Source organism: Malus domestica, chromosome 01 (assembly GCF_042453785.1).
Source record: "Malus domestica chromosome 01, GDT2T_hap1".
NCBI classification, from domain to species: Eukaryota; Viridiplantae; Streptophyta; class Magnoliopsida; order Rosales; family Rosaceae; genus Malus; species Malus domestica.
The window spans coordinates 27,781,125-27,805,400 of NC_091661.1; the positions used below are offsets into that span (position 1 = coordinate 27,781,125).

The 24,276-nt window shown below is 38.7% G+C and overlaps 5 protein-coding genes and 1 long non-coding RNA gene across 10 annotated transcripts; 2 read left to right on the forward strand and 4 right to left on the reverse strand.

The window, feature by feature from the left end:
* Window positions 1–509: 509 nt before the first annotated feature.
* On the reverse strand, window positions 510–1,461 carry LOC114826415 (uncharacterized). The gene is made up of 2 exons (XR_011583415.1): window positions 882–1,461; window positions 510–748 (listed from the first exon to the last, which is right to left on the reverse strand). It is a non-coding gene; the product is annotated as an uncharacterized lncRNA (long non-coding RNA).
* Window positions 1,462–3,058: 1,597 nt separating this feature from the next.
* Window positions 3,059–4,408, reverse strand: LOC103406519 (receptor-like protein EIX1). Its single transcript, XM_008345508.2, has one exon. The coding sequence runs from the start codon at window positions 4,406–4,408 to the stop codon at window positions 3,059–3,061; it is 1,350 nt and encodes a 449-aa protein (XP_008343730.2).
* Window positions 4,409–6,780: 2,372 nt separating this feature from the next.
* On the forward strand, window positions 6,781–10,751 carry LOC114825014 (splicing factor-like protein 1). 2 transcript variants are annotated; one of them, XM_029103137.2, is made up of 2 exons: window positions 6,781–9,327; window positions 10,413–10,751. In XM_029103137.2, exon 1 carries the CDS (start codon window positions 6,935–6,937, stop codon window positions 9,308–9,310), a length of 2,376 nt encoding a protein of 791 aa, XP_028958970.1. In that variant the 5' UTR covers window positions 6,781–6,934; the 3' UTR covers window positions 9,311–9,327; window positions 10,413–10,751. The 2 variants fall into 2 exon arrangements, with proteins under 2 accessions (XP_028958970.1, XP_028958971.1); XM_029103138.2 differs by having other exon boundaries at window positions 6,885–9,327; window positions 10,247–10,751.
* A 2,000-nt stretch (window positions 10,752–12,751) lies between these two features.
* On the forward strand, window positions 12,752–20,201 carry LOC103426474 (DNA-directed RNA polymerase III subunit RPC4-like). 4 transcript variants are annotated; one of them, XR_011583423.1, is made up of 10 exons: window positions 12,914–13,068; window positions 13,171–13,223; window positions 13,333–13,420; window positions 15,028–15,055; window positions 15,250–15,500; window positions 15,621–15,684; window positions 15,792–15,880; window positions 15,977–16,216; window positions 16,481–16,801; window positions 20,084–20,201. XR_011583423.1 is itself a non-coding variant. In XM_029103143.2 (9 exons), exons 1-9 carry the CDS (start codon window positions 13,033–13,035, stop codon window positions 16,628–16,630), a joined length of 981 nt encoding a protein of 326 aa, XP_028958976.2. In that variant the 5' UTR covers window positions 12,752–13,032; the 3' UTR covers window positions 16,631–16,919. The 4 variants fall into 4 exon arrangements, 2 of the variants coding, with proteins under 2 accessions (XP_028958976.2, XP_070682303.1); XR_011583424.1 differs by having other exon boundaries at window positions 12,918–13,068; window positions 13,333–13,402; XM_029103143.2 differs by lacking the exon at window positions 20,084–20,201 and having other exon boundaries at window positions 12,752–13,068; window positions 13,333–13,402; window positions 16,481–16,919.
* Window positions 17,354–19,655, reverse strand: LOC103426471 (uncharacterized). Its single transcript, XM_029106566.2, has 4 exons — window positions 19,174–19,655; window positions 18,567–18,801; window positions 18,221–18,314; window positions 17,354–17,870 (listed from the first exon to the last, which is right to left on the reverse strand). Exons 1-4 carry the CDS (start codon window positions 19,620–19,622, stop codon window positions 17,596–17,598), a joined length of 1,053 nt encoding a protein of 350 aa, XP_028962399.2. The 5' UTR covers window positions 19,623–19,655; the 3' UTR covers window positions 17,354–17,595.
* Window positions 20,202–20,582: 381 nt separating the features above from the next.
* Window positions 20,583–23,121, reverse strand: LOC103426472 (uncharacterized). Its single transcript, XM_008364555.4, has 4 exons — window positions 22,460–23,121; window positions 21,853–22,087; window positions 21,503–21,596; window positions 20,583–21,152 (listed from the first exon to the last, which is right to left on the reverse strand). Exons 1-4 carry the CDS (start codon window positions 22,906–22,908, stop codon window positions 20,878–20,880), a joined length of 1,053 nt encoding a protein of 350 aa, XP_008362777.2. The 5' UTR covers window positions 22,909–23,121; the 3' UTR covers window positions 20,583–20,877.
* Window positions 23,122–24,276: the final 1,155 nt, after the last annotated feature.

The following is a 24,276-nucleotide window of genomic DNA, read 5'->3' on the forward strand; positions in this document are numbered from 1 at the left end:
GTTAGTTCAAGAAAAAAAAAAATCAAGGCATGGACTTGTAAAAGAAAGCAACCTATCATTTTGTGACAAGGTTAATTTTGAGCCCCAAAATTTCAGTAATCCCATCTCTCCTAAATGCATTGGAAACTAAAAGGGATTTAAAACCACTGGAGCCAAAGCTTTATCATATCCAATTTTCCATGGTATTATATTTTGGTCATTTTCCAGCAGTATGTATTGTATTTGAATTGTTTTATTTGATTTCTTGTGCGTCAATTGATTCGAGCATATGAATTACTTTGACAAAATAGAAAGAAAAAATAGAAAGTTATAAAAAACAGTGGTAGGGAGGATGTCGTTTAGAAGCTTTGTAATTTGTGTACATAAAGCATATATTCTAGTGTATTATTTCTGATGAAAAAAATAATAATTAGTTTGTCAAACGTCGTCTGATCGTTGTTAGACATAGATATAAATAAAACTACTTGGATAAAAAAATAAAAATAAATAAAAGATAACCCTTTAGTAAATTTGACAGGATTAACTGAATTTCTTTAGTATCTATAATGATTCAAAACATATAATGCAGAAAGGTCTTGATAAAGTAAATGTAGCAGTAAACTTCTTACAAACAAGTAACACTAATAAATGGTCTGCCAAGGAAAATTAGAAGTAAAGTTCTTTATTATGACAACCCAATACTTGAAAACTTATGACCCGTGGAAGCTCATCCTGTGAAGTGAAGCCGTCTAAGTTGTCTCAGGAGACACTGAAAATAAAAATAAACAAGCACGAGTAATTAAGTTTTGAAGAAGACATCCAAATTAATCAAGAATACTTTACAAAGAGATACATGCATATCGCTTAATTTAAAAAAGAAAAATAAAATCACATTTGCTTACCATTGCTTAACTGAAGTGCCGCTTGATTAAAACCACCTTCACATAAAACCAATCATTCAAGACATTCAAGAACCTGAAGTACGAGTATCTCCATGGCCTGACGAAAATCAGACTGCCAAAAACTCCCCAAAATCCAACAAAAAAACCAAGCCCCACGCTGACGTAAAATCCCCATGTTATAGGCTCATTCTTTTCTTCTTCATCACAACACGTGTTTTGAAGTGGAGGTCCGCACAGTTGAGGATTTCCAGCATAAACAGAGGGATCAAAACTTTGGAGCCGAGTGGTTGGAATTTCGCCAATAAAGTTGTTGTAGGACAAGTACAAGACATCAAGACCATGTATCTGAGCAAGGCTGGTTGGAATTCTGCCATTTATCTGGTTTCTTGACAAATCAAGGGCAACCAATGATTGCAACTTTCCAATCTCTACAGGCAACTCACCTGTCAATTTGTTTCTCGACAGGTTTAACGAAACTAACCCAACAAGATCCGTGATCTCACTTGGAATCTCCCCCGTTAATCTATTGCTCGAGAAATCAATTCTCGTCAGAAATCCCAAGGTGTTTTTGAATTCCAATGTCTGGTGCATATCAGCTAAAGTATCATTTATTTGGTATTGACGGGTAGGAGATGAATTTCCTTTCTGTGCCAGAACAGTCAAAGTGTTGAGGCATTTTGGTATTGTTCCAAAGATGTTGTTCACCGACACATCCAAGTTTTGAATGTTTGTTAGACGACATAGTTCAGGCGGCATGCTTCCGTTGAAGTTATTAGAGGAAAGCACTAGGGTAGACAAATTTTGAAGGCTAACCCCTAACCATTTTGGTATGTGTCCTGATAATTTATTGTCTCCAACATCAAGGATGACTAGGTCGCCTAAATGTGTCAAGCATTCTGGAAGTTCTCCAGAGAGACTGTTGCTTGAGAGATTAAGGAACCATAATCTATTGTATGCTTCACACAAAATAGAAATTGACCCTGAAATTTTATTATCAGAGAGATCCAAATATGACGGATTCTGAGTTTGAAGCCATTTTGGAAAATAGAAAACTTCATTTTAATCCTTAAATAAGATTGCTTTTTCAATAATACCGTATGTAAGATTAAAAACTAAAAATAGTCCTCCATGTCAGATTATAGTATTCCATGTCACATTTAATCATTTTTTAATAAATTTATTGAATTTTTAGTTTCCCTATTTACCCTTATTACTCTTTAAAACCAATTAGAGAAACAAATATATAATTAATTTTTCAAGAATGCTTAATTAACTAGATCCATAATTAACATGTTTGTTATAACATAAATCTCCATGTGTTATTCCAATCAAGGAACCCAAAAAACTCAAAAACCATGATCAAACAAAAAAAACCATAAAACTTACAAACCAAAAATCTTGTTGTATTCGGAAGAAAGGAGAAAAAAAGGGCTTTTAGATGCCAAATTGAAGGTGAATCCAGAGATAAATGAAAAAAAAATACAAATTGAGAAAATAGAATGTGAGATCACAACTTAATTGATCGTACCGAATTAATCGGACATACACTATATAGTACCTAACCGACAATACCGAATGGATAAGACCTAATTGATAGTACCTAAATGATTAAGGTACATTCATATAGGTACTATGATTTAGGTGCATTCATATAGGTACCATGATTTAGGTGCATTCATATAGGTACCATGGTTTATGTGCATTCATATAGGTACCATGGTTTATGTGCATTCATATAAGTATCATGGTTTAGGTGCATTTGACTTGGTACTATGATTTATGTGCATTTGACTAGGTTATATGATTTAAGCACATTAGGACATGGTTTAAGTGCATTCGATTATGTAAAATATATGATTTGGCTATTTATATTTCCTCTGTGCTTGTGATAATGAATAATTTGAATTAGGTATTTGTTAATTCTTGTAACGTATCACTAATATTTTTTTGAATTATGTTTATCATTTTAGAAAGTCAAACAATAATCAATGCCAAAAAATATGGAGCAAATTAAAATCAAATATTTAATAGGGGCATTATAGAACCCAAAAAACGCATTAAATATTTCAAAACAAGAAAATATAAATTTTAATATTTATGCTGACATGGAAATTTAGTCAAAGGACTATAATGAATATATAATCTAACATAAGGTTTTAATTGAATTTCAATCTTTATTAAGGATTAAAATGGAGAAACCCCTTTGGAAAATATGGACCCATCTTACATGACCCCAAAACTATAGTGTCCAATTGAAAAGGTGGAACCCAATTAGAATTGAAGCTTAAAGCCAGTGAATTGGAGGACAAATACAAAGATGTTAATCTAGAGAGATTGGAGAAGTGGCTTTCCGAAACCACACCTTCCAAAGCATTCATATCCAAATACATGTACTCCAAATTAGACATTTGCCCAATGCTTTCAGGTATTGTTCCTTTCAATTGATTTTCATAGAGATCTAATCCTTTCAACGATGAAAAGTTTGTGAGATTAGGAATTGATCCAGAAAGATGATTGTATGAGAGTCTTAAAGTCTCTAATGAGTTTTGATTTGGACATGTAGACATTAACATTTGAACCAACTTAGAAAGCCGTCCATTCAAAGTGTTGTTGGAAAGGCGCAATTCTTGCAGATTACATAACCTGGAAAAAGATTGCGGAATCCCTCCTTCAATGTGGTTATTAGAGAGAGATAGATAGACAAGAGAGCTCATGTTTCCAAAAACTTGGGGAATTAAACCAGTTAAACTGTTCGAAGAGAGGTCAAGATGAACAAGACTGGCATTGTAGTTTGACAACCATAAGAATATTGAAGGAGAAGTGAATTGGTTGTTACTGAGATCAACATGAGCAAGAGATTTAGAAGAATTCATGTTAAAAAGAGTACTGGAATGAATTGGAGGTGAAGAAAGACCACATTTAGCCAATGTCAAGTTTGTAAGTTTAGGGTGGTTATTAACTATTTCCAGCCAGTCAGGAACATTACGAAGATTGTTGTAACTCAGGTCCAAATATGTTAAAGAAGAAAGAAGAGGGAGCCATGAATTCAAATTTTCTACATTAGCAAAGGCATTGTAGCTGAGATCGAGAAATTGCAAGTGGGTGAGGTTTCCAACCTGACTTGGAACTCGACCACCAAAAGAAGCACGAGAGATATCGAGGTGTCTTAAATTGGAAAGATTACCAACGAAATCTGGAAGTTGGGCCCCATGAAAGTTAATTTCCGAAAGGTCCAAATATTTCAAATGCTGCAACTCAATCAGTTTAGGACTCATCATACCTTGCAAATAATATTTGATTTCCTGCGGGTCTCCTTTCTGTTGAAGTGAGTAAGCTTGATCCAAACGTTCCCTTCCAAGATTAAGTTGAGTAACATGGTTGGTGCGGTTGCTGCAGTGGACGCCAACCCATTTACAACAATCTTGCTTGTGTTCTTCTCTTCCCCATGAGGAGAGGACATTGTAGTCATCCACGAGCTTCTGTTTGATAGCAAGGAGTGCTTCTCTTTCCCTCTCAATGCACCTCATCACTCCTCTTGAAGAAATATTATTGGATCCAAGGGCAGGGGAAGAGTTGACACATTGCAGTAGAGTCAGCACCGCAATTAAAGCATGAAAGAGTTTCTTCAAGCGCCGTCACCCTCCATCTTAATTCAACTAAATCAATGGAGATACAGTTGAAGAATGAAGAAGAAAAACTGTGGATTCAGGATTTGATTTACGAGCAAAAGGAAAGCTGCAAGTGTAGTTCAAATGGTAAGCTCACATATACAATGATTCTAGACAGCATGATTGTTCTTTTTTTTGGGTCAAAAAGACGGAGGCAGATTGTCTGCCATCTCACTTCCCGTGAGCTCTGCTCTTCTGTTTGTGTGGTAACAGTTAAATTACGTCAACATTTTATATTACTATTATTTTTTTTTTATTATCTTTATTAAAAAAATAATATAAAATATTAACGTAATTTAACCGTGATCACACAAAACAGTGGATTCAGAATTTGATTTACGAGCAAAAGGAAAGCTGCAAGTGTAGTTCAAATGGTAAGCTCACATATACAATGATTCTAGACAGCATGATTGTCCTTTTTTTTGGGTCAAAAAGACGGAGGCAGATTGTCTTCCATCTCACTTCCTTGAGTTCTTGTGCTCTTCTGTTTGTGTGGTAATAGTTAAGTTACGTCAACATTTTATATTATTATTCTTTTTTATCTTATTATCTTTATTAAAAAAATAATATAAAATATTGACGTAATTTAACCGTGACCATACAAAATAGGAAGACATAAGAAGTGGGAAGACAGAGACTCTACCTCCACAAAGACAACAATAATTGATAAAGTGAAGACATCTTGATGCACCGATCTTGGTAAGTCATTACTCAATTTACTTCCCCACCAAATTTATTGCTTTTTCTAGTTCGTCCATGTATGGAAACTACTAATTGAAAGATGCCGTATATAATTAGAGATGTGCTATCCACATATTATATTTTACTTCTCACACACCTTTTGATAATTTATGTCCGTTGATCTTCTTCAATTCATCCGATCGGACGGCCGAAAATTTTCAAGAGGTGTGTAAGAAGTAAAATAGGGTGTGTGGATATCACACCCCTATAATTATGCTTTCCCTCAAACTGCTTTTTTTTTTTTATTCAAGGTATTGAAATCTTAGTATAAAATAATTTTATCTAAACCAAAAAAGTGATTATCTTTAAGGTGAACAGCTGATTTGGATGAAATTATTAATCCCTTTAAAAGCGACGCACGTTTCAGTAGGTGAGATGTTATGGTAAAAAAGATTAATATTATTGGAACAAGTGCTTACAGCACAATCATACTTTTCATGATCATTATGGGGCTTGAGTTTGAGTCTACATCTAGATTTTCTCATTCGAGCAATTCTCTAAGCTAATCTCAACTGTGGAAAGGAGAATTCGAACTTTGGTTGCAAGTTCAAGGGGAAGCATGCTTCTATAGGCAACTTGCTACACCCCGGTATGTTGGGGGTGACAAATGACTTTGGTAGGTACGTCAGATTGTGAATGAGTTTGACCGTGTCTAATTGCTTTTCTTACGATAAGAGTGATGGCTTACTTGGTCTGGGTTTGCAATTGAGAGAGAGAGAGAACTATCCAACTCCGACGAGGATACTTCTTAAACAGCCGGCCTCTTTCTGCAATAAAATAGCTGGCATAAATTTCAGTTTATCAAATCTTTAAATCATCCATTCTAATATTACAACGTTCACTGATCCCCTTTGAAAACATTACATCCACTCATCCGATATTACAACGTCTAATGAAAACATTACATTCGTTTCAATTGATCAAATCATCAGTGATCCCCTTTTTTGCTATATCATATAAACATGCATTAAACAACCACTAACAATTGTTTCAATAAAATCGTAATTAACGGTGAAATAGACATAGTAATTAACGGATGTATGAAATTACAATAAAAGCGTAAGTTTGTGTACGACATTGCAATGTTTTAAATATGAGATATGAGTTTGCAATTACAATTACACTCAAATTTGAGGATGCAAAATGTAATTTATAGCATTACTCACAAATTGTAAGAGCATGTCTAACAGAGATTACAGAGAACACACCTCTATTAAAAAAAATGTGTCATCGAAATTTTGTATGTGTAAATAACATTGCTTCACAAATTATTAGAACATATCGTGTAGTCTTATAGAAGTAGAAAATGTATGGGGCCCAGCTTGGGTACTACGTGGTTTTAATAAAATTATTTAAATTATTTATTTTTAATCTCAACTATTCATTTTCAATAACATTAATATTACGTAGTATTAAAAAAAAAAAAAAACTTACGGTGTGTTTCACGTATGTCCAAAACTATATCCGATCATAAAACGGACCGAGAGAGTTCTCGTCCGAAGACAGAACCGGATAACGGGATGGGCTGGACCTTGGTTGTTACTTTAACCCATTTACAATTGGCCCAATCCTCCTATAAATTGTCAGAGGCGCGTCGTCCCGCTCGCTTTTAACACATCTGTAAGCTTCTCCAATCTCAAATCCATGGAGGCTGCTCTCCAATCAAACCCTAACCTTCCTCCTCCAATCGAATCCCTAGATCCTCACCCTCCTCATTCCGATTTCAATCCTCCTCCCCCTGCAGAAACCCTAGCCTCAGATTCTAATGGCCCGTCTCAACCGCCGCCCACCGAAACCCTAGCTTCCTATGCTCAAGACTCCTCCACGAATCCCAAGACCGCTGCTGAGAACGGTAATTCGACTAACGCCTGCAAGGCGCTTGCTATTATGAAGCCGCTGTTGTCGGAAAACGGATTGACCAATACCACTAGCGGCAACGAAAAGGATGGCTCGGGCGGGGAGGAGGATACGACTAGCAGGCGCCGCCGCCGCAGCCGGTGGGATCCTCAGCCCGAGTCGGACAATCAGAGTGGTGGTGGCGAGACAGGCAGTGGCACGAGGAAGAGGAAGTCGCGGTGGGCGGATGAGGAGCCGAAGCAGGCGATTCAGCTGCCGGATTTCATGGGAGGTATTGAGTTTGATCCAGAAATTCAAGCTTTGAATAGTAGGTTGCTTGAGATTAGTCGAATGCTGTCATCGGGGTTGCCCTTAGATGATCGTCCCGAAGGGGCCAGGTCTCCTTCGCCGGAACCGATATATGATAACATGGGAATTAGGATTAATACTAGAGAGTTCCGTGCCCGTGAGAGGTTGAACAAAGAGAGACAGGAAATTATTGCCCAGATTATTAAGAGGAACCCAGCATTTAAGCCCCCGGCTGATTACAGGCCACCCAAGCTTCACAAGAAGCTTTACATACCGATGAAGGAATATCCCGGATACAATTTTATCGGACTTATCATTGGGCCGAGGGGTAATACCCAGAAGAGGATGGAGAAAGAAACTGGTGCAAAAATTGTCATTAGGGGTAAAGGTTCGGTGAAAGAGGGTAGGTCACAACAGAAGAGGGATTTGAAACCTGACCCTTCCGAGAATGAGGACTTGCATGTTTTGGTTGAGGCCGATACACAAGACGCTCTTGATGCCGCGGCTGGAATGGTGGAGAAACTCTTGCAGCCTGTCGATGAGGTGTTGAATGAGCATAAGAGGCAACAACTTAGGGAACTTGCGTCATTGAACGGGACAATAAGGGATGAGGAGTATTGTAGGTTGTGTGGGGAGCCGGGGCACCGGCAGTATGCTTGTCCATCACGTACTTCAACCTTCAAGAGCGATGTTCTTTGTAAGATATGTGGTGATGGTGGGCATCCAACCATTGATTGCCCAGTGAAGGGTACAACTGGGAAGAAAATGGATGATGAGTATCAGAACTTCTTAGCTGAGTTAGGGGGGACTGTTCCTGAATCTGCAACTAAGCAGACCGCTACATTGGCACTTGGCCCAGGCAACAGTACATCAAGCAATCCTCCTTGGGCTAACAGTACTGGCAGTGCTAGTGCATCATCACATCCAGGCTTGGGATCAATTGGAGTCAAGCCAGTCAAGGACTATGACGAGACAAACTTGTACATTGGATACTTGCCGCCTACTTTTGATGATGATGGTTTGATCCGATTGTTTTCACCATTTGGTGATATTGTGATGGCCAAAGTTATCAAGGACCGAGTTACTGGAGCGAGTAAAGGTTATGGTTTTGTGAAGTACGGAGATGTTCAAATGGCTAATAATGCAATTGCAAGCATGAATGGTTATCGCCTAGACCAGCGAACCATTGCTGTCAGAGTTGCTGGCAAGCCTCCTCAGCCTGCTGCGCCTCCTGGACCTCCAGCATCGGCACTGCCCACATACCCGGTTCCCCAGCCTGTTGGTGCCTATCCATCCCAGCAGTTTACCGCAGGTGGCCCTCTTGGGAATGCTCCACCTACTAGCTACGTGGGTACTCCTGTTCCTTGGGGACCCCCTGTTCCTCCTCCTTATGCTCCTTATGCTCCACCTCCTCCACATCCCCCTGGTTCAACCATGTATCCTCCTCCCATGCCGGGTCAACATATGGCTCCTTATGGTGCACGATACCCTCCTCCACCTGGGGCACCACCTCAACCGGTGACTTCAAGTGAAGCACAACAGAATTATCCCCCTCCAGGAGTTCAATCCGAACACAATATCTCTAACCAATCCCTACAATCTAATATGTATGGTGGCTCCTCAGCACCAATGCCACCAAACGGCCAACACACTTATCCTGCTGCTTCGTATGGTTACTCATCTTACTACAATGCAGCTCCACCACCTCCGCCTCCCCCCGCCCATGTACCTGGATCAACTGCGGACCAATCTCAGAACATTGGTAACGTTCCATGGGCCACGAGTGCTCCGGTTCCCCCTCATGCTTCTTCTGCGGAAAGGACAACTTACGGTGCAGATGCAGAGTATGAGAAGTTCATGTCAGAAATGAAATGATACCTCCAAGCTGATAGGTATGCACTGCACATTTTTGCTTCATTTCTGGTTATACAAATTATGTTTTGGTATTTTGAGTTGTTGGGTTGCTTGGATATTTGGTCCAGGGCATTTCATTTTTACAAAAATATCAACCTGTGTCAATATACAGAAATTAATACTCAGCACTGCAACTAGAGACCATCATACACAAGGTTCTAAAAGACGCTAGGCGCTAGTTGGGCGGCATGCTGAGGCCTAGCGCCTAGGCGGCTAGGCGAGCGTCTAGGCAGATTTAAGTAGATCTATTACATTTCATGTAAATAAGTGTCGGTTTATTAAAATATATATAATTTTATCATAAACTACAAAGTAGAATGACATATATATTATGAAGTATTGGAACATAATGAAAATATATGAACAAGCCTATAATGTGTGTTCATTTAAGTATTCAACAAGTCTCTTACAGGTGCTAGGCGGGGATTTTTAGAACAATGATTATACATTAGACTCACAAGGATTTTAACTTGCTGTCTCTTGCTTCCTTCTGCTGCTTATGTGAGTGATGTAGGACGAAAAAGAGCTTTGGGTTTCTCACTTTTTATTGGGGCGGGTGAACGATGTGTACTGTTTATTAATTTACTTATAATTTCCCACTTTTTATTTTACACCGGGACTTTCACTTGGTCTTTTGTATATATGAAGGTTGTTTACAGAAACAGATGATCATGCCATCGTTGTCAGTATGTGATTCCCCAGGAATGTTCTGGATATCTATCCTGGCTTCTGTTCAATGTTTTATATGGTTCTATTTTTCTTGAATTATGGCACTGGTTTATACTATTGCGTGATGGAGGCTAACGCAAGCCTTCTTTTCCAAACCATTTGCATGGAATGAAGAAAAATGTGCATTTTTTGTGTTTAATTTAATTACCCAAAAAGCTTGTTGTGCAGGGATGATCTTCAAAGTCGCATGGCTAGGATTACATTTTATAGTTTCCATTCTTATGTTGAGGGGCACAGATATCTGATTTTTCTATATTATGCTGCGTAAGTCATTTATATCTTGTTTTTGCAGTACTTGACCCTTCTCCGTTGCCATTATGTAAAATTTTGACAGGACTGATGTTTCTTGGAGCTCTTGTGAACCGATTTCTTACCTCTTGCCATGACTTTGTTGAAGTTTGGGACTCACATCTTTAACCTTGCTGTAATGTTATGACCTTTGCAGAGACTTGGGCTGGAACTTCCATTGATCGTTTCGTGTTGGAGAAGTCATCTTTAAACAATATGATTCATATTATTTTGGGTGCTTATGTTGGACGTAATTTTGTTATTTTTCTGGTTACTTTTCTCTTACAAATTCTAGCTACTAATTTTCTCCTTGTTGAAATTTTGTCTGAACGTCCATTATTTGGTACTAATGTTTTGTGATGTTATGTTGGGTTGGGTTGCATAACTAGCTTTGTTGCTTTGCCTAACGGTTTTCCCTCTCTAGTTTGTATTGTAATCCAATTTTTTACCTTAAGGACCCTAAGTTTTTCCGCCTGCCGTGGTTTCTGAAGCTGCTTCAGTGATGCATTATCTTTCCATTGAAAAGGTAATCATGCCTTGCAACTCAAGGCATTCTTGGTAGGTGGAAGATAATGTTATGTTTTATTCATATTATCTGTGTTTTCATATAACAATGTGATATTGATGTTCTTTTCTAGTTTTACATTGGCAGGTAAAAGAAATCATTCATGTATGTATTGGTTATCACTTGTTTTTGAATATCCAGAGTTTTGGTTCTGTCTTTGACACTTGTTTTGGCATCTTAGTAAAACTAACCCTGATCATAACCTAAATTGTCCAGTCTTGAGTGTTGCTATGATATGTTAGAGGACCTGAGGTAGAAAGCGGTCCGTTTCGGCGAGTTTGAATATGCTAGGTGGTGAGGATTACTTTTACAATGTATTTCGTTATCTAATTTCTTCAAAGTGGTGGTGTTACTAGGTTTGCCAGATCCTCATGGATGAAGCCACTAGGTACATAACAGCATGCTTATATTCTTCTATCGAGTTCAATCATCGTTCCTAGGTGTCGCCCCGCTTTTGAGCTTTGATTGTGAAGGAGGAAAAGAACCTGTGTAACTTGTTAGAAATAGTCCCAATTGTGATTGTGATTCTGGGTACTGTACATTTCCGGCAATACTAACCAGTTTCTAACACTTGTTCCTTCACACCTCGTTTTGTTATTTCATTGTGTTGAATTGGCCCTTCCATTTCTCACTCTTACCATGCATGTACTGGCTTCCCTTTGAAGCCTTGGAGGGAGAGGTTGGTTCGGTGGGGGATTAGATATGGGGTGGTGGTTGCCGGGGGGCGGGGGTTCTGGCGCACCGGGAGGGGAAGAGGCGAAAACACGGGCTCGGGGGTTCTTTTTTTTTATTTTTTTTTCAATTTTTACCCGGTCGTAGCAAAAACCCACCGTCCAGATCAATCTAAGGGCAATGGTAGAATGTGTTTGTTGACAAGTGCACAAGAAAAATCGCTTATGCTCCATCTCCATCTTTAACACAAAAAATTGAAATATCAGACAGGCTCTTCAACAAGTGGTTCTTTGATATGTGCCAAAACTTGAAAGTGCTTGTTGTGGTAATGAATGAGATTGGGCACTATGTGTTAACTGTACAGCTGTGTCTAAACTAAATGACATTTTACAATTGGAATTTTAATCAATGTGAGAACGACGAGCGGTTTATATGGTTGGTAACACTCGACAAAAGCGATAATCTAAACTATTGTGATTTGTGGAGAGGGGAATATGGACTGGTATTTGTAGACTTGGCCAAATGGGTCTCGTATCGTGGCATGCTAAAACATTACTATTAGCCCTCACATTAGCCTCGTTTCTAAATTATTTCGAAATAATAGGTGCAGTGTTGGCAAAATGCATGTAACAAAAAATGATCTAGGAAAAGTAGATCCCAAAGCCTTAAATTTTTTTTTTTGGAAATTACAACATGGTAGGCAATTATATATGAAGGGTTCTTATTAGTAATAACATGTTCACTGATTGAGCAGCAAATTTACATAGGTTATTGCCAATAAGAAAGCTTGCAAATAATTCAGCTCTACTTTTGAACATGTTCTTACGGGTAAGAACACGTTTATATATGAGTACCATCATGTTTTGTACTAATTTCTGAAAAATATAATTTTGGCCCCGGTCTACTCTTTCTTAGATCTTTTTAAAAAAAATATTCCAAAATAGTAGGTAAAGTGTTAGAAAAATGCATGTCATAACAACGCTCACGAATTGTCTACAAAATGTATGGCGTGTCATGAATTCTTCTTGCATGTCATGAATTCTTCTAGCCTCTATGAAGGTCTGTAATATTGATACAACAATCGTAATTTAGTTTAATTATTCTATGTTTAGTTATTTCATTTAGCATTAGTCTATTATGTGGCGTTTATATTGGATGGTGATATCCACACACTCATTATTAATTTCTATTTTTTGATCTTCTTTAATTAGTCGATCTGCTAGTCAGAAATTTAGAGGGTGTGTGAGAAGCAAAAACTGGTGTGCGAATAGCCAAACCTTTATATATAATTATTTGAGTGTTTCCATGCCGGATAGAATAATTGTGCAATCGTCAAGTCTACTCGCACTCGACCTCGGTTCGATTCCCGCCCTCTTTATCTTTTTTCCCCAATTTTCATTTTTCGTCCTTCTTCTCCGTCGAGAAAGCCATGGACAACGACGATCCCTTTCACCGTCGCAGAAGGGTAACTTCCCGCTTTCTCTCTCTCTCTCTCTCTCTCTCATCAAAATTCTTGTTCAACTTCACCAGAACTCCATCTCAGATCTGAAATTCTTGTTCTTTCCAGTTCATTCCCAGAGTCCAGCCACGCAAGAAGCTTGGATCAACTGCCCCCACTCCGTAACTCTCATAATTTCACCTTCCAATTTCCATTTAATTTCATTTTTCGTCAAAATTCATAGCATTATTAGTTTTTCATTTGACATTTTTGAGTTGCGAATCGCTGCAGCGACGTCGGTGACGGCGGCGATGGTGGTCAAGGAACTCGCCGGGCCCAGACTCTGCTGAGTCAGCACAATGTAAGCTCGCTCTCTCAGGTTTCAACTTCTTTTCTTTCTTTATTGCTGTCCGTATTTTAATTTTTAATTTTTTCTATGTTTTTGTATGTGATTTATTTATTCATTTGTTATTTCTTTTAATTCTTGGCTTTTTTTTTCTTTAAAAGAAAAAAAAAAAGATTAAGCGGCTTTTGGCTTTTTTGAAAAGTTGAAAAAGGCTGGTTGGGGTGAAGCGTACGATTTGGTCGTAGGGTGTGTTTGCTACGGACCGTATGGTATTAAATTAGACAATCATAATGTGGTAATTTCCTTTTTTTGGGTTTTGGGGTTTAGGGAAAGTTAAGACGATACCACACTCCGGTACTTAGAAGTTTCGTGGTTACGAGATAATTCTCCCACAATATTTCCTAATGTCATTTGTACTAAATCATTCACTTGTACTCCCTAAAGGAGAGCTTGAACCTATGTACTTGTGTAAACCCTTCACAATTAATGAGAACTCCTCTATTCCGTGGACGTAGTCAATCTGGGTGAACCACGTACATCTTATGTTTGCTTTCCTATCTCTATCCATTTATATACTTATCCACACTAATGACCGGAGCAATCTAGCGAAGATCACAAAAAGTGATCGTTTTCGCTACCTAGGATCTATCTTGCAAGAGAACGGAGAATTAGATGGAGATCTCAACCATAGAATGCTGGATGGATGAAGTGTAAAAGTGTATCCGGCGTGTTGGGTGACCGTCGTAGGCCACTGAAGCTCAAGGGAAAATTTTATAGGACGGCAGTAAGACCAGCGATGTTGTATGACACAGAATGTTGGGCGGTGAAGGATCAACACGTACACAAAATGGATGTAGCAGAGATGAGGATGCTTCGTGGGATGTATGGGCACACGAGAAATGATAAGATTGGGAATGAGGATATCCGAGGTAAAGGAGGAGTAGCCAAAATTGAAGGAAATATGAGAGAAAATCGGTTCCGGTGGTTTGGACATGTGCAAAGAAGGCCTACTGACGCTCCGGTTCGAAAATGTGACTACGGGACAGAGGTTTAGGGCCGAAGGGGTAGAGGAAGACCTAGGAAAACTTTGGAAGAGACCCTAAGAAAAGACTTGAGTACTTGGATCTAACGGAGGACATGACACAAAACCGAGCGCAATGACGTTCTAGGATTCATATAGCCGACCCACTTAGTGGGAAAAGGCTTTGTTGTTGTTGGGGTTTAGGGTTTAGACTTTAATTTTTGATACATAAAAGATATGGAAAGAAAAATAATTTACTTTTGGATTTGGTGGAAAAATGAGATGGTTTGCACATGTGGGTTGGGCCCTTGGCGAAAAAAGTGTGCCCGTTCTTTTTGCATTCAAGTTCGAATCCTTCTCACTCTCAAGTTTGAGTCACCGTGTCCGTATATAGACTAGTTTAGAAATGGAAACATAATTCACATCATATGTTTTGCCAATATGTGCAGCTGGAATGTGGTTCTGAAGTCAATAACCTGGAATTATTCTTACTTTCCTATGATGTCTACTTTGCTTTGACAATGTGTTGGATAGAATGTGATATTTGATAACTCTTGATTTCTTTCAACTGTATAAGCATTAGCTGAACAAATGATTGATTCTTGTTCTGAATTTACAGGAGAGAAGACGGGGAGTCGAAAAGAAATGTAATTTCTCATTAACTTTGCTTGCATATGATTAACTTGGCGTATCACATGCCGTCTTTAGATTCGACATGGTTTCTTATGACTATGAGATTGGTTATAATGTTACTGATCCGAAAATGTGTTGAGTACAATAGTTGCTTCCTTTAGATTATCCTGGATTCGCTTTCCGTTCATGTTTGCTGTTCAATCTGCAGCTTCACTGCAAGTTGCATTTGGTCCTGGAGGAGCAGGTGCGTCCTCAACTTCTATCAGAACATTTGGAGCTGCAAAGGGTGGCGATGATGGTAAAAGCGGCAGCGTAGTTCTCAAAGACTCAAATGATGATGAGCAAAACCTCTCAACTCTGCCTTCAGCCTCTACTAAAGCTGAAACGGATGTAACCATGGAAGATGCTATCGATCCAGAAGCAGAACCACTTCAGGGTGTCAAGAATACAGAATGTTGGGTAAGAACATGCGCCATGTATGTCTCTACGTCATTCTGTCTCTCAGTATTGCTCTCTCACAAATGATTCTCTGGTGATTTGTATTGCTCTCTCACAGACGATTCTCTGGTACCTCTGCAGGATTATGAGAACACATACTATCCTACTACTCTTCCTCTCAGGCAACCCAACTCTGGAGACCCAGGTATTCTTTTTGAAAGCTGAAAACCATTTCGGTTTTCCTTATGCAGTTAATGGCACTTATAGTTTATAGCCATCTTGTAATTCATAGATCTTTTGTTTCGCTTTTAGAAATCCTTAATGAGAATGAATTTGGGGAGGATGCTGAAAAAGAGTATGATGAGAACACTATAAACCCTGCTTCAGAACTCGGGCTGCTGGTGCGTATTGGATTAGTAACTTATTTCTGATGCAACTATGTTAAACACTAAACAGAGTGATATATTTGATTGGGTGTTACTAAACTTGCTTGACAGGAGGAAAAAGAGCAAGCGAAGTTGTTATTCATTCAACTTCCTTCCATTTTGCCATCGACATCGAAGCCAGCAGCTACTGCAAAGGGCAAAGAGAAAGTTGGAAGCTCAACATCACTGGAGAGCACAGGTGCTCCAGAGAAGGGATGCAGTTTGGAAGAGTTGCCTGCCGGATATATGGGTAAAATGCTAGTTTCCAAGAGCGGAAAAGTCAAGCTGAGGCTAGGAGATACCTTCTATGATGTAAGTCACAGCCATTAACTTTCCTTAAACTGAAAGAAAAGCACGATTCAACGGAAAGTCACAGCCATTCCGTGATCAAGTTCAATAACGTTCAGTTTACTTACCACTTGCTCTTACTGTTTCACAATCCAAAGAATGATGATTTCGTGTCATCTGCCCGGCACAGAATAGTTTTTCATTAGATTTCACCGCCCACAAATACGAGCTAGATTCAAGTACTATGAATGAGAACATAATGTTCATTTTTGTGCTTACGATACGCAGGTTGCACCTGGTTCAGATAGCAAGTTTGATCAAGATGTTGCGGTAGCCAACACTGTAGAGAAGAAATGCACCGTTCTCGGAGAGCTACGCCAGCGAGCTGTTGTAATTCCTGATGTGGATTCCCTCCTAAATGTGATTAACAGGAATTGAATGCAGGGATGTTACAAAAATTATGTGCATTTTGAGGTGTAATGGGGGAATTATGCACATGAGAAAGCTGGAAATGGTAGATATGTAGAGGAAAATCTTGAGGAGTAAATATGTTGCTAGAATTACTGAAGCCTGAAGGTGCTAAGTGTATTGAAATGTAAGCGGTTGTAGGTGAAAATTAGTAGGTCAGACAGAAAAATTCATCTGGTTAAACAGTTTTGCCGACTCCATGTGGTTAAACAGTTAATATTTGAAGTTTTTTCAGGTGAATCCATCTCTTTCAGGATAACTTTTTTTTCTTTTTACTGAGTCCATGTGGTTAAACAGTTTTATTGTTTGCATGGAAAGGTATAGTGTAGATCACTATATTCTAAAACGCGACCCCAACTCAATAACGTTTTCCACTTCGCAAGGGTCAGGGGAGAACGTCTATTGTACGCAGGTTTATCAGAGGTTGTTTCCACAACTTGAACTTATAACCTTTTGATCACAAAAGAACAACCTTTTGTTTTGTGTCAAGGCTCGCCCTCTAACAAAGCTATATTTTAATCTACTTAAATCTACGGGTAGGGAACTCGAACTCGGATAAATCTACCTGTAGGGAATTCGAACTCGAATAAATAGTGATCAGACGTACTTGGCCTTTCAAGTGCATCCCATAAAAAGAAAATTAACCTCAACTATTCGGTAATTACCGTTTCGGTTGCAATTGTTACCAAAAGATTCAGGTGGCAATGCAAAAATTTAAGATCTCTGAAAAAAAGGTGAACTGATAATATTACAAAAAAACATACCTAATATCCATAAATCCCCACATTGCAGGCAACCTGCTAACTCCAATGTACCAAGCACTGGAAGTTCATAACAAAACGTAGTTTGAAACACAGAATGCCTAACAATGGGGTGGAAAACTTCATCTGCAGGTCATCCAATGGAGATATGCTGGTGATGTCGTCGGATTAGGGTCAGGCCTTGTGGGTTCGAGTAACCACCACAATCAACAGGACCACAACGGAGAGCATGAACGATTTTTTCAGCCTGTCCTCAAAGCGATTGCTGGGTTCTGCTTTCGCGTTTTCCCTGCTTGGAGGTTGAAATAAGTCGCCGATGATCTTTGTAATTTTCTCGACTGCTTCCATGACTTTTGCCATGGTATTTTGAAAGATCCACTTGACAATGTTTGTTGCTTTATCGTTATCATCAGAATTCTCATCTGGACTCTCGGATTTATTGTCTTCATCTGCGTATATGATGAAAAAATCACATCGAAACTAGCATTAGTCACGAGCACATTCCTTCAACCTTCGAGCATTGACAAGGTATTTCACTAGCAACTATTACATACTTTTCAGCTGCTTAGTATATTGCTCTCTTTTGGATTTTCTAGTACATTGCTCTAACTTATAATTTCATCTAACTAAACCCAGCAAGAAAACACGTAAAAGAGGCATCAACATCGAACAAAAAAAGCTCGTGAATACAGTACGATATTTCTCAAATCTTGATTCAATGCTAGAGTATCTTCCTTATAAATTCAATGAACTGTAGTCTATAGAATATAGTCCTTGCTTATATCCAAATCATACCAACCTGCATAGAAAGATTCCCGGAGCTCCCGCACCACCTCGTTGTTCATCACCGCATCCCAAACTGCTCTATCAGATGACAATGAGATCACCATTCTCTGCACAACAAAAAACCCTTAAGACATAATTATCAAAAGTTCATATGAGATTAGACAATACAAAGCAGATGCTATTATATTTCATCCTCTGCAATACAGAAATTAAAAAAAGAACACCTTTCTGGAGTAATTTGCAAATTAAATTTTTTTTAACAGAATCAATGGTCTGAAATTCAAAATAAAATTCAGAAAAAATATATGAAAAAAAAGACTTGTTCTGGTAAAACTAAAATGGTCAACAAAGAAAGGGACCTGCACAGAAGACTCGGTCTGCAAGAGATGGAAAGCATCATAAACTCTTTCAGACCCATAAGACTGCAACATCCTTGAACTATTAGAAAGATAGGCAGAAGGCTCCATCCAATCTAATTCTGACCCAGCTGAAGATGCTGGGTGCACAAACCCAGCAGAAGCACTTGTAATTTGATCATCCACAGCTCTGTCTGACTCAGAACCAAACTTATCCCTGATGAAGGGACTGATAACCCTACCAATCACAAAACCCCATTTCATCAAACAAGGCGTGATTAGTATAAAATTCAACAAGGCAGGCGTTAATCTTTGTTTTTATTCGACAAGATGATAAAACTAATCTAATTTGTGGGGTGCGAGATTCAAACTCGAATGCAATAGGTCATGCACAGCTGCCCTCACCAACGAAACCGACCCACATCTGCCGGTGGAAAAAATATTTTTATGATAAAATGATAAACTAATCTAATTTACACGCAGGAGAATTCAAATAAGTACAACTGGGCATGAAAATTGTCTTGACCAACTGATCTAATTTACATATGCGGGCTCTAAAACACACAAAGGGTTTTTGTTATCAGAGACAAAAGAGTATTGAGTTGCTTACTGTTGAAGGGCAGAGACAGCACTGTGAACTTCATCCTTGGAAGGAACAGGTCCAAGAACAAAATCATCAAGAAACCCATGTGAAACTCTCTCATCATCCTCACTGCTAACGCCATTATCCACAGTCACCCAATCAAAATCATCAAGGCGAGGGGAAGAAGGCCAGCCGGGCGTGGCACAATTGGAAGCCAGAGGATTATTGCACGAGGCAAAAGGTGAGGTGGGTGAGGAGAGAGAGAGGTTGTGGGAAGAACTGGGCTTCTGGGTGTGCCTAGAAGTGGAAGTGGTGGTGGTGGTATTCGCAGTAGCAGGAGAACTGGAAGAAGAAGAAAGGGGTTCTTGAATTGGTGGGCCACCAGTAACAGTTCTGGTGACTGCTGCCCTACTCACAGTCCTAAACACGCTTCCTCCTCCACCACCTCCGCCCATGCTTCTTCCACCAAACATCATTGAAATTCTTTATGGTTTTTTTTTATGTCATCTGCCCGGCACAGAATAGTTTTTCATTAGATTTCATCTCCCACGAATACGAGCTAGATTCAAGTACCATGAATGAGAACATAATGTTCATTTTTGTGCTTACGATACGCAGGTTGCACCTGGTTCAGATAGCAAGTTTGATCAAGATGTTGCTGTAGCCAACACTGTAGAGAAGAAATGCACCGTTCTCGGAGAGCTACGCCAGCGAGCTGTTGTAATTCCTGATGTGGATTCCCTCCTAAATGTGATTAACAGGAATTGAATGCGGATGTCACAAAAATTATGTGCATTTTGAGGTGTAATGGGGGAATTATGCACATGAGAAAGCTGGAAATGGTAGATATGTAGAGGAAAATCTTGAGGAGTAAATATGTTGCTAGAATTACTGAAGCCTGAAGGTGCTAAGTGTATGGAAATGTAAGCGGTTGTAGGTGAAAATTAGTAGGTCAGACAGAAAAATTCATCTGGTTAAACGGTTTTGCTGACTCCATGTGGTTAAACAGTTAATGTTTGAAGTTTTTTCAGGTGAATCCATCTCTTTCAGGATAACTGTTTTTTCTTTTTACTGAGTCCATGTGGTTAAACAGTTTTATTGTTTGCATGGAAAGGTATAGTGTAGATCACTATATTCTAAAACGCGACCCCAAATCAATAAGGTTCTCTACTTTGCAAGGGTCAGGAGAGAACGTCTATTGTACGCAGGTTTATCAGAGGTTGTTTCCACAACTTGAACTTATAACCTTTTGATCACAAAAGAACAACCTTTTGTTTTGTGTCAAGGCTCGCCCTCTAACAAAGCTATATTTTAATCTACTTAAATCTACGGGTAGGGAACTCGAACTCGGATAAATCTACCTGTAGGGAATTCGAACTCGAATAAATAGTGATCAGACGTACTTGGCCTTTCAAGTGCATCCCATAAAAAGAAAATTAACCTCAACTATTCGGTAATTACCGTTTCGGTTGCAATTGTTACCAAAAGATTCAGGTGGCAATGCAAAAATTTAAGATCTCTGAAAAAAAGGTGAACTGATAATATTACAAAAAAACATACCTAATATCCATAAATCCCCACATTGCAGGCAACCTGCTAACTCCAATGTACCAAGCACTGGAAGTTCATAACAAAACGTAGTTTGAAACACAGAATGCCTAACAATGGGGTGGAAAAATTCATCTGCAGGTCATCCAATGGAGATATGCTGGTGATGTCGTCGGATTAGGGTCAGGCCTTGTGGGTTCGAGTAACCACCACAATCAACAGGACCACAACGGAGAGCATGAACGATTTTTTCAGCCTGTCCTCAAAGCGATTGCTGGGTTCTGCTTTCGCGTTTTCCCTGCTTGGAGGTTGAAATAAGTCGCCCATGATCTTTGTAATTTTCTCGACTGCTTCCATGACTTTTGCCATGGTGTTTTGAAAGATCCACTTGACAATGTTTGTTGCTTTATCGTTATCATCAGAATTCTCATCTGGACTCTCGGATTTATTGTCTTCATCTGCGTATATGATGAAAAAATCACATCGAAACTAGCATTAGTCACGAGCACATTCCTTCAACCTTCGAGCATTGACAAGGTCTTTCACTCTCAACTATTACATACTTTTCAGCTGCTTAGTATATTGCTCTCTTTTGGATTTTCTAGTACATTGCTCTAACTTATAATTTCATCTAACTAAACCCAGCAAGAAAACACGTAAAAGAGGCATCAACATCGAACAAAAAAAGCTCGTGAATACAGTACGATATTTCTCAAATCTTGATTCAATGCTAGAGTATCTTCCTTATAAATTCAATGAACTGTAGTCTATAGAATATAGTCCTTGCTCAAATCCAAATCATACCAACCTGCATAGAAGGATTCCCGGAGCTCCCGCACCACCTCGTTGTTCATCACCGCATCCCAAACTGCTCTATCAGATGACAATGAGATCACCATTCTCTGCACAACCAAAAACCCTTAAGACATAATTATCAAAAGTTCATATGAGATTAGACAATACAAAGCAGATGCTATTATATTTCATCCTCTGCAATACAGAAATTAAGAAAAAAGAACACCTTTCTGGAATAATTTGCAAATTAAATTTTTTTTTAACAGAGTCAATGGTCTGAAATTCAAAATAAAATTCAGAAAAAATATATGAAAAAAAAAGACTTGTTCTGGTAAAAGTAAAATGGTCAACAAAGAAAGGGACCTGCACAGAAGTCTCGGTCTGCAAGAGATGGAAAGCATCATAAACTCTTTCAGAACCATAGGACTGCAACATCTTTGAATTATTAGAAAGATTGGCAGAAGGCTCCATCCAATCTAATTCTGACCCAGCTGAAGATGCTGGGTGCACAAACCCAGCAGAAGCACTAGTAATTTGATCATCCACAGCTCTGTCTGACTCAGAACCAAACTTATCCCTGATGAAGGGACTGATAACCCTACCAATCACAAAACCCCTTTTCATCAAACAAGGCGTGATTAGTATAAAATGCAGCAAGGCAGGCGTTAATCTTTGTTTTTATTCGACAAGATGATAAAACTAATCTAATTTGTGGGGTGCGAGATTCAAACTCGAATGCAATAGGTCATGCACAGCTGCCCTCACCAACTAAACCGACCCACATCTGCCGGTGGAAAAAATATTTTTATGATAAAATTATAAACTAATCTAATTTACACGCAGGAGAATTCAAATAAGTACAACTGGGCATGAAAATTGTCTTGACCAACTGATGTAATTTACATATGCGGGCTCTAAAACACATAAGGGGTTTTTGTTATCAGAGACAAAAGAGTATTGAGTTGCTTACTGTTGAAGGGCAGAGACAGCACTGTGAACTTCATCCTTGGAAGGAACAGGTCCAAGAACAAAATCATCAAGAAACCCATGTGAAACTCTCTCATCATCCTCACTGCTAATGCCATTATCCACAGTCACCCAATCAAAATCATCAAGGCGAGGGGAAGAAGGCCAGCCGGGTGTGCCACAATTGGAAGCCAGAGGATTATTGCACGAGGCAAAAGGTGAGGTGGGTGAGGAGAGAGAGAGGTTGTGGGAAGAACTGGGCTTCTGGGTGTGCCTAGAAGTGGAAGTGGTGGTGGTGGTATTCGCAGTAGCAGGAGAACTGGAAGAAGAAGAAAGGGGTTCTTGAATTGGTGGGCCACCAGCAACAGTTCTGGTGACTGCTGCCCTACTCACAGTCCTAAACACGCTTCCTCCTCCACCTCCTCCGCCCATGCTTCTTCCACCAAACATCATTGAAATTCTTTATGGTTTTTTTTCTTCTCCTTTTTTAGTTCTCAGACTATGAATCTCTGTCTTCTCCCTTGTCTACGTTATCTAAATCTGGGAGGAGCCAGGATTGAGTGGATTCCTTAGTTTGTCAGGCTCTGAGTCTCTGACTCGTGTTCTGTTGATATTCTCGAGGTCATGAATATGGATAGGGTTAATATAAAATGGTTCAGAGTTCCATTGGCGTCACAACTTCTAGGTACAAAAAGAAGACTCCACGTTATAGTCAGAGCTAGTTTGGTATTGCTGTGCTTTGAAAAAAAACTGTTTCTATTATGCTATGAGAATAAGCAGTTGTGAAATAAAGTAGCATAGTGTTTGGTAAATTTTTTTGTAAAAATGCTTTTGAAAAAAAAACAGAGTATTATAGTGTTTGGTAAATTTTTATGTAAAACAGATGTGAAAAAAAAAACTGATTTTTCAAAGCTAGGTTTTGCAGCTTCTTGTTTTTGGCTTTTTTTCACTCAAAACTGTGGAAAAAAAACTGAAGCTGAATGTTTACCAAACACAAAAAAGAGAGCTTTTTTTATACCAGCTTTTATTAGAATCACCTCAGTACCAAACCAGGAGTTAGTGGGAGGTGACTTGGCTTCCCCCCATAACTTTCTGTTGTTTATTCGTTTGCTGGATATATATCATTCCTTATATTTTGTGTTATGTACATTACGTTAAACTAAATAAAAATACTTCTATAACATATGTGGACTTTCGCCGGTTGATTAGGATATGAAGCCTATTATATCGGAGTAATGATTTACCTCTCGATAGCAAATGGGATTAACTACAGGGAACTTTAACAAAAATCTCCCGTTATTGTTCATTTTAATGAAAAATCATATTTTTATACTAAAAAGTCAATCCTGGTATCATTCACTTTACCCTTTATTTTGTCATTATCGTTAAAACTCAAAATTTTCAAGTCATTTTCATTAGTTTTCCTTTAACTATATTCATTATACCACAACAAAGATACATTATTAGAAACATATGAACGAAATACAGTGGATTGTCCTCTAAACATATTAAAGCAAGCAAGTGATGAATTTTTTTGGTAGTTAAGATATTTCTGTTCAATTTTTTGGGTTTAAATCCTCTCTTTTTCTCTCTCATTTCCCACTTTCAGGGCCAGATTCATTCATTGACCCTCGTAGTTCCGGGACCATCGGAAGCCTAAAGAAGCACCTATGAGGACCTCTGAGAACCATCCAACGGTCTGTGCAAGTGGTGAAGAGAGAAGATCATCATGGTTGTTCAACATAAGCTTTGAACCAAGAAGAAAGATCTATTTCAGACAAAGATGAACACAAAGAAAACCATCATGGCTCTTTTATTCTT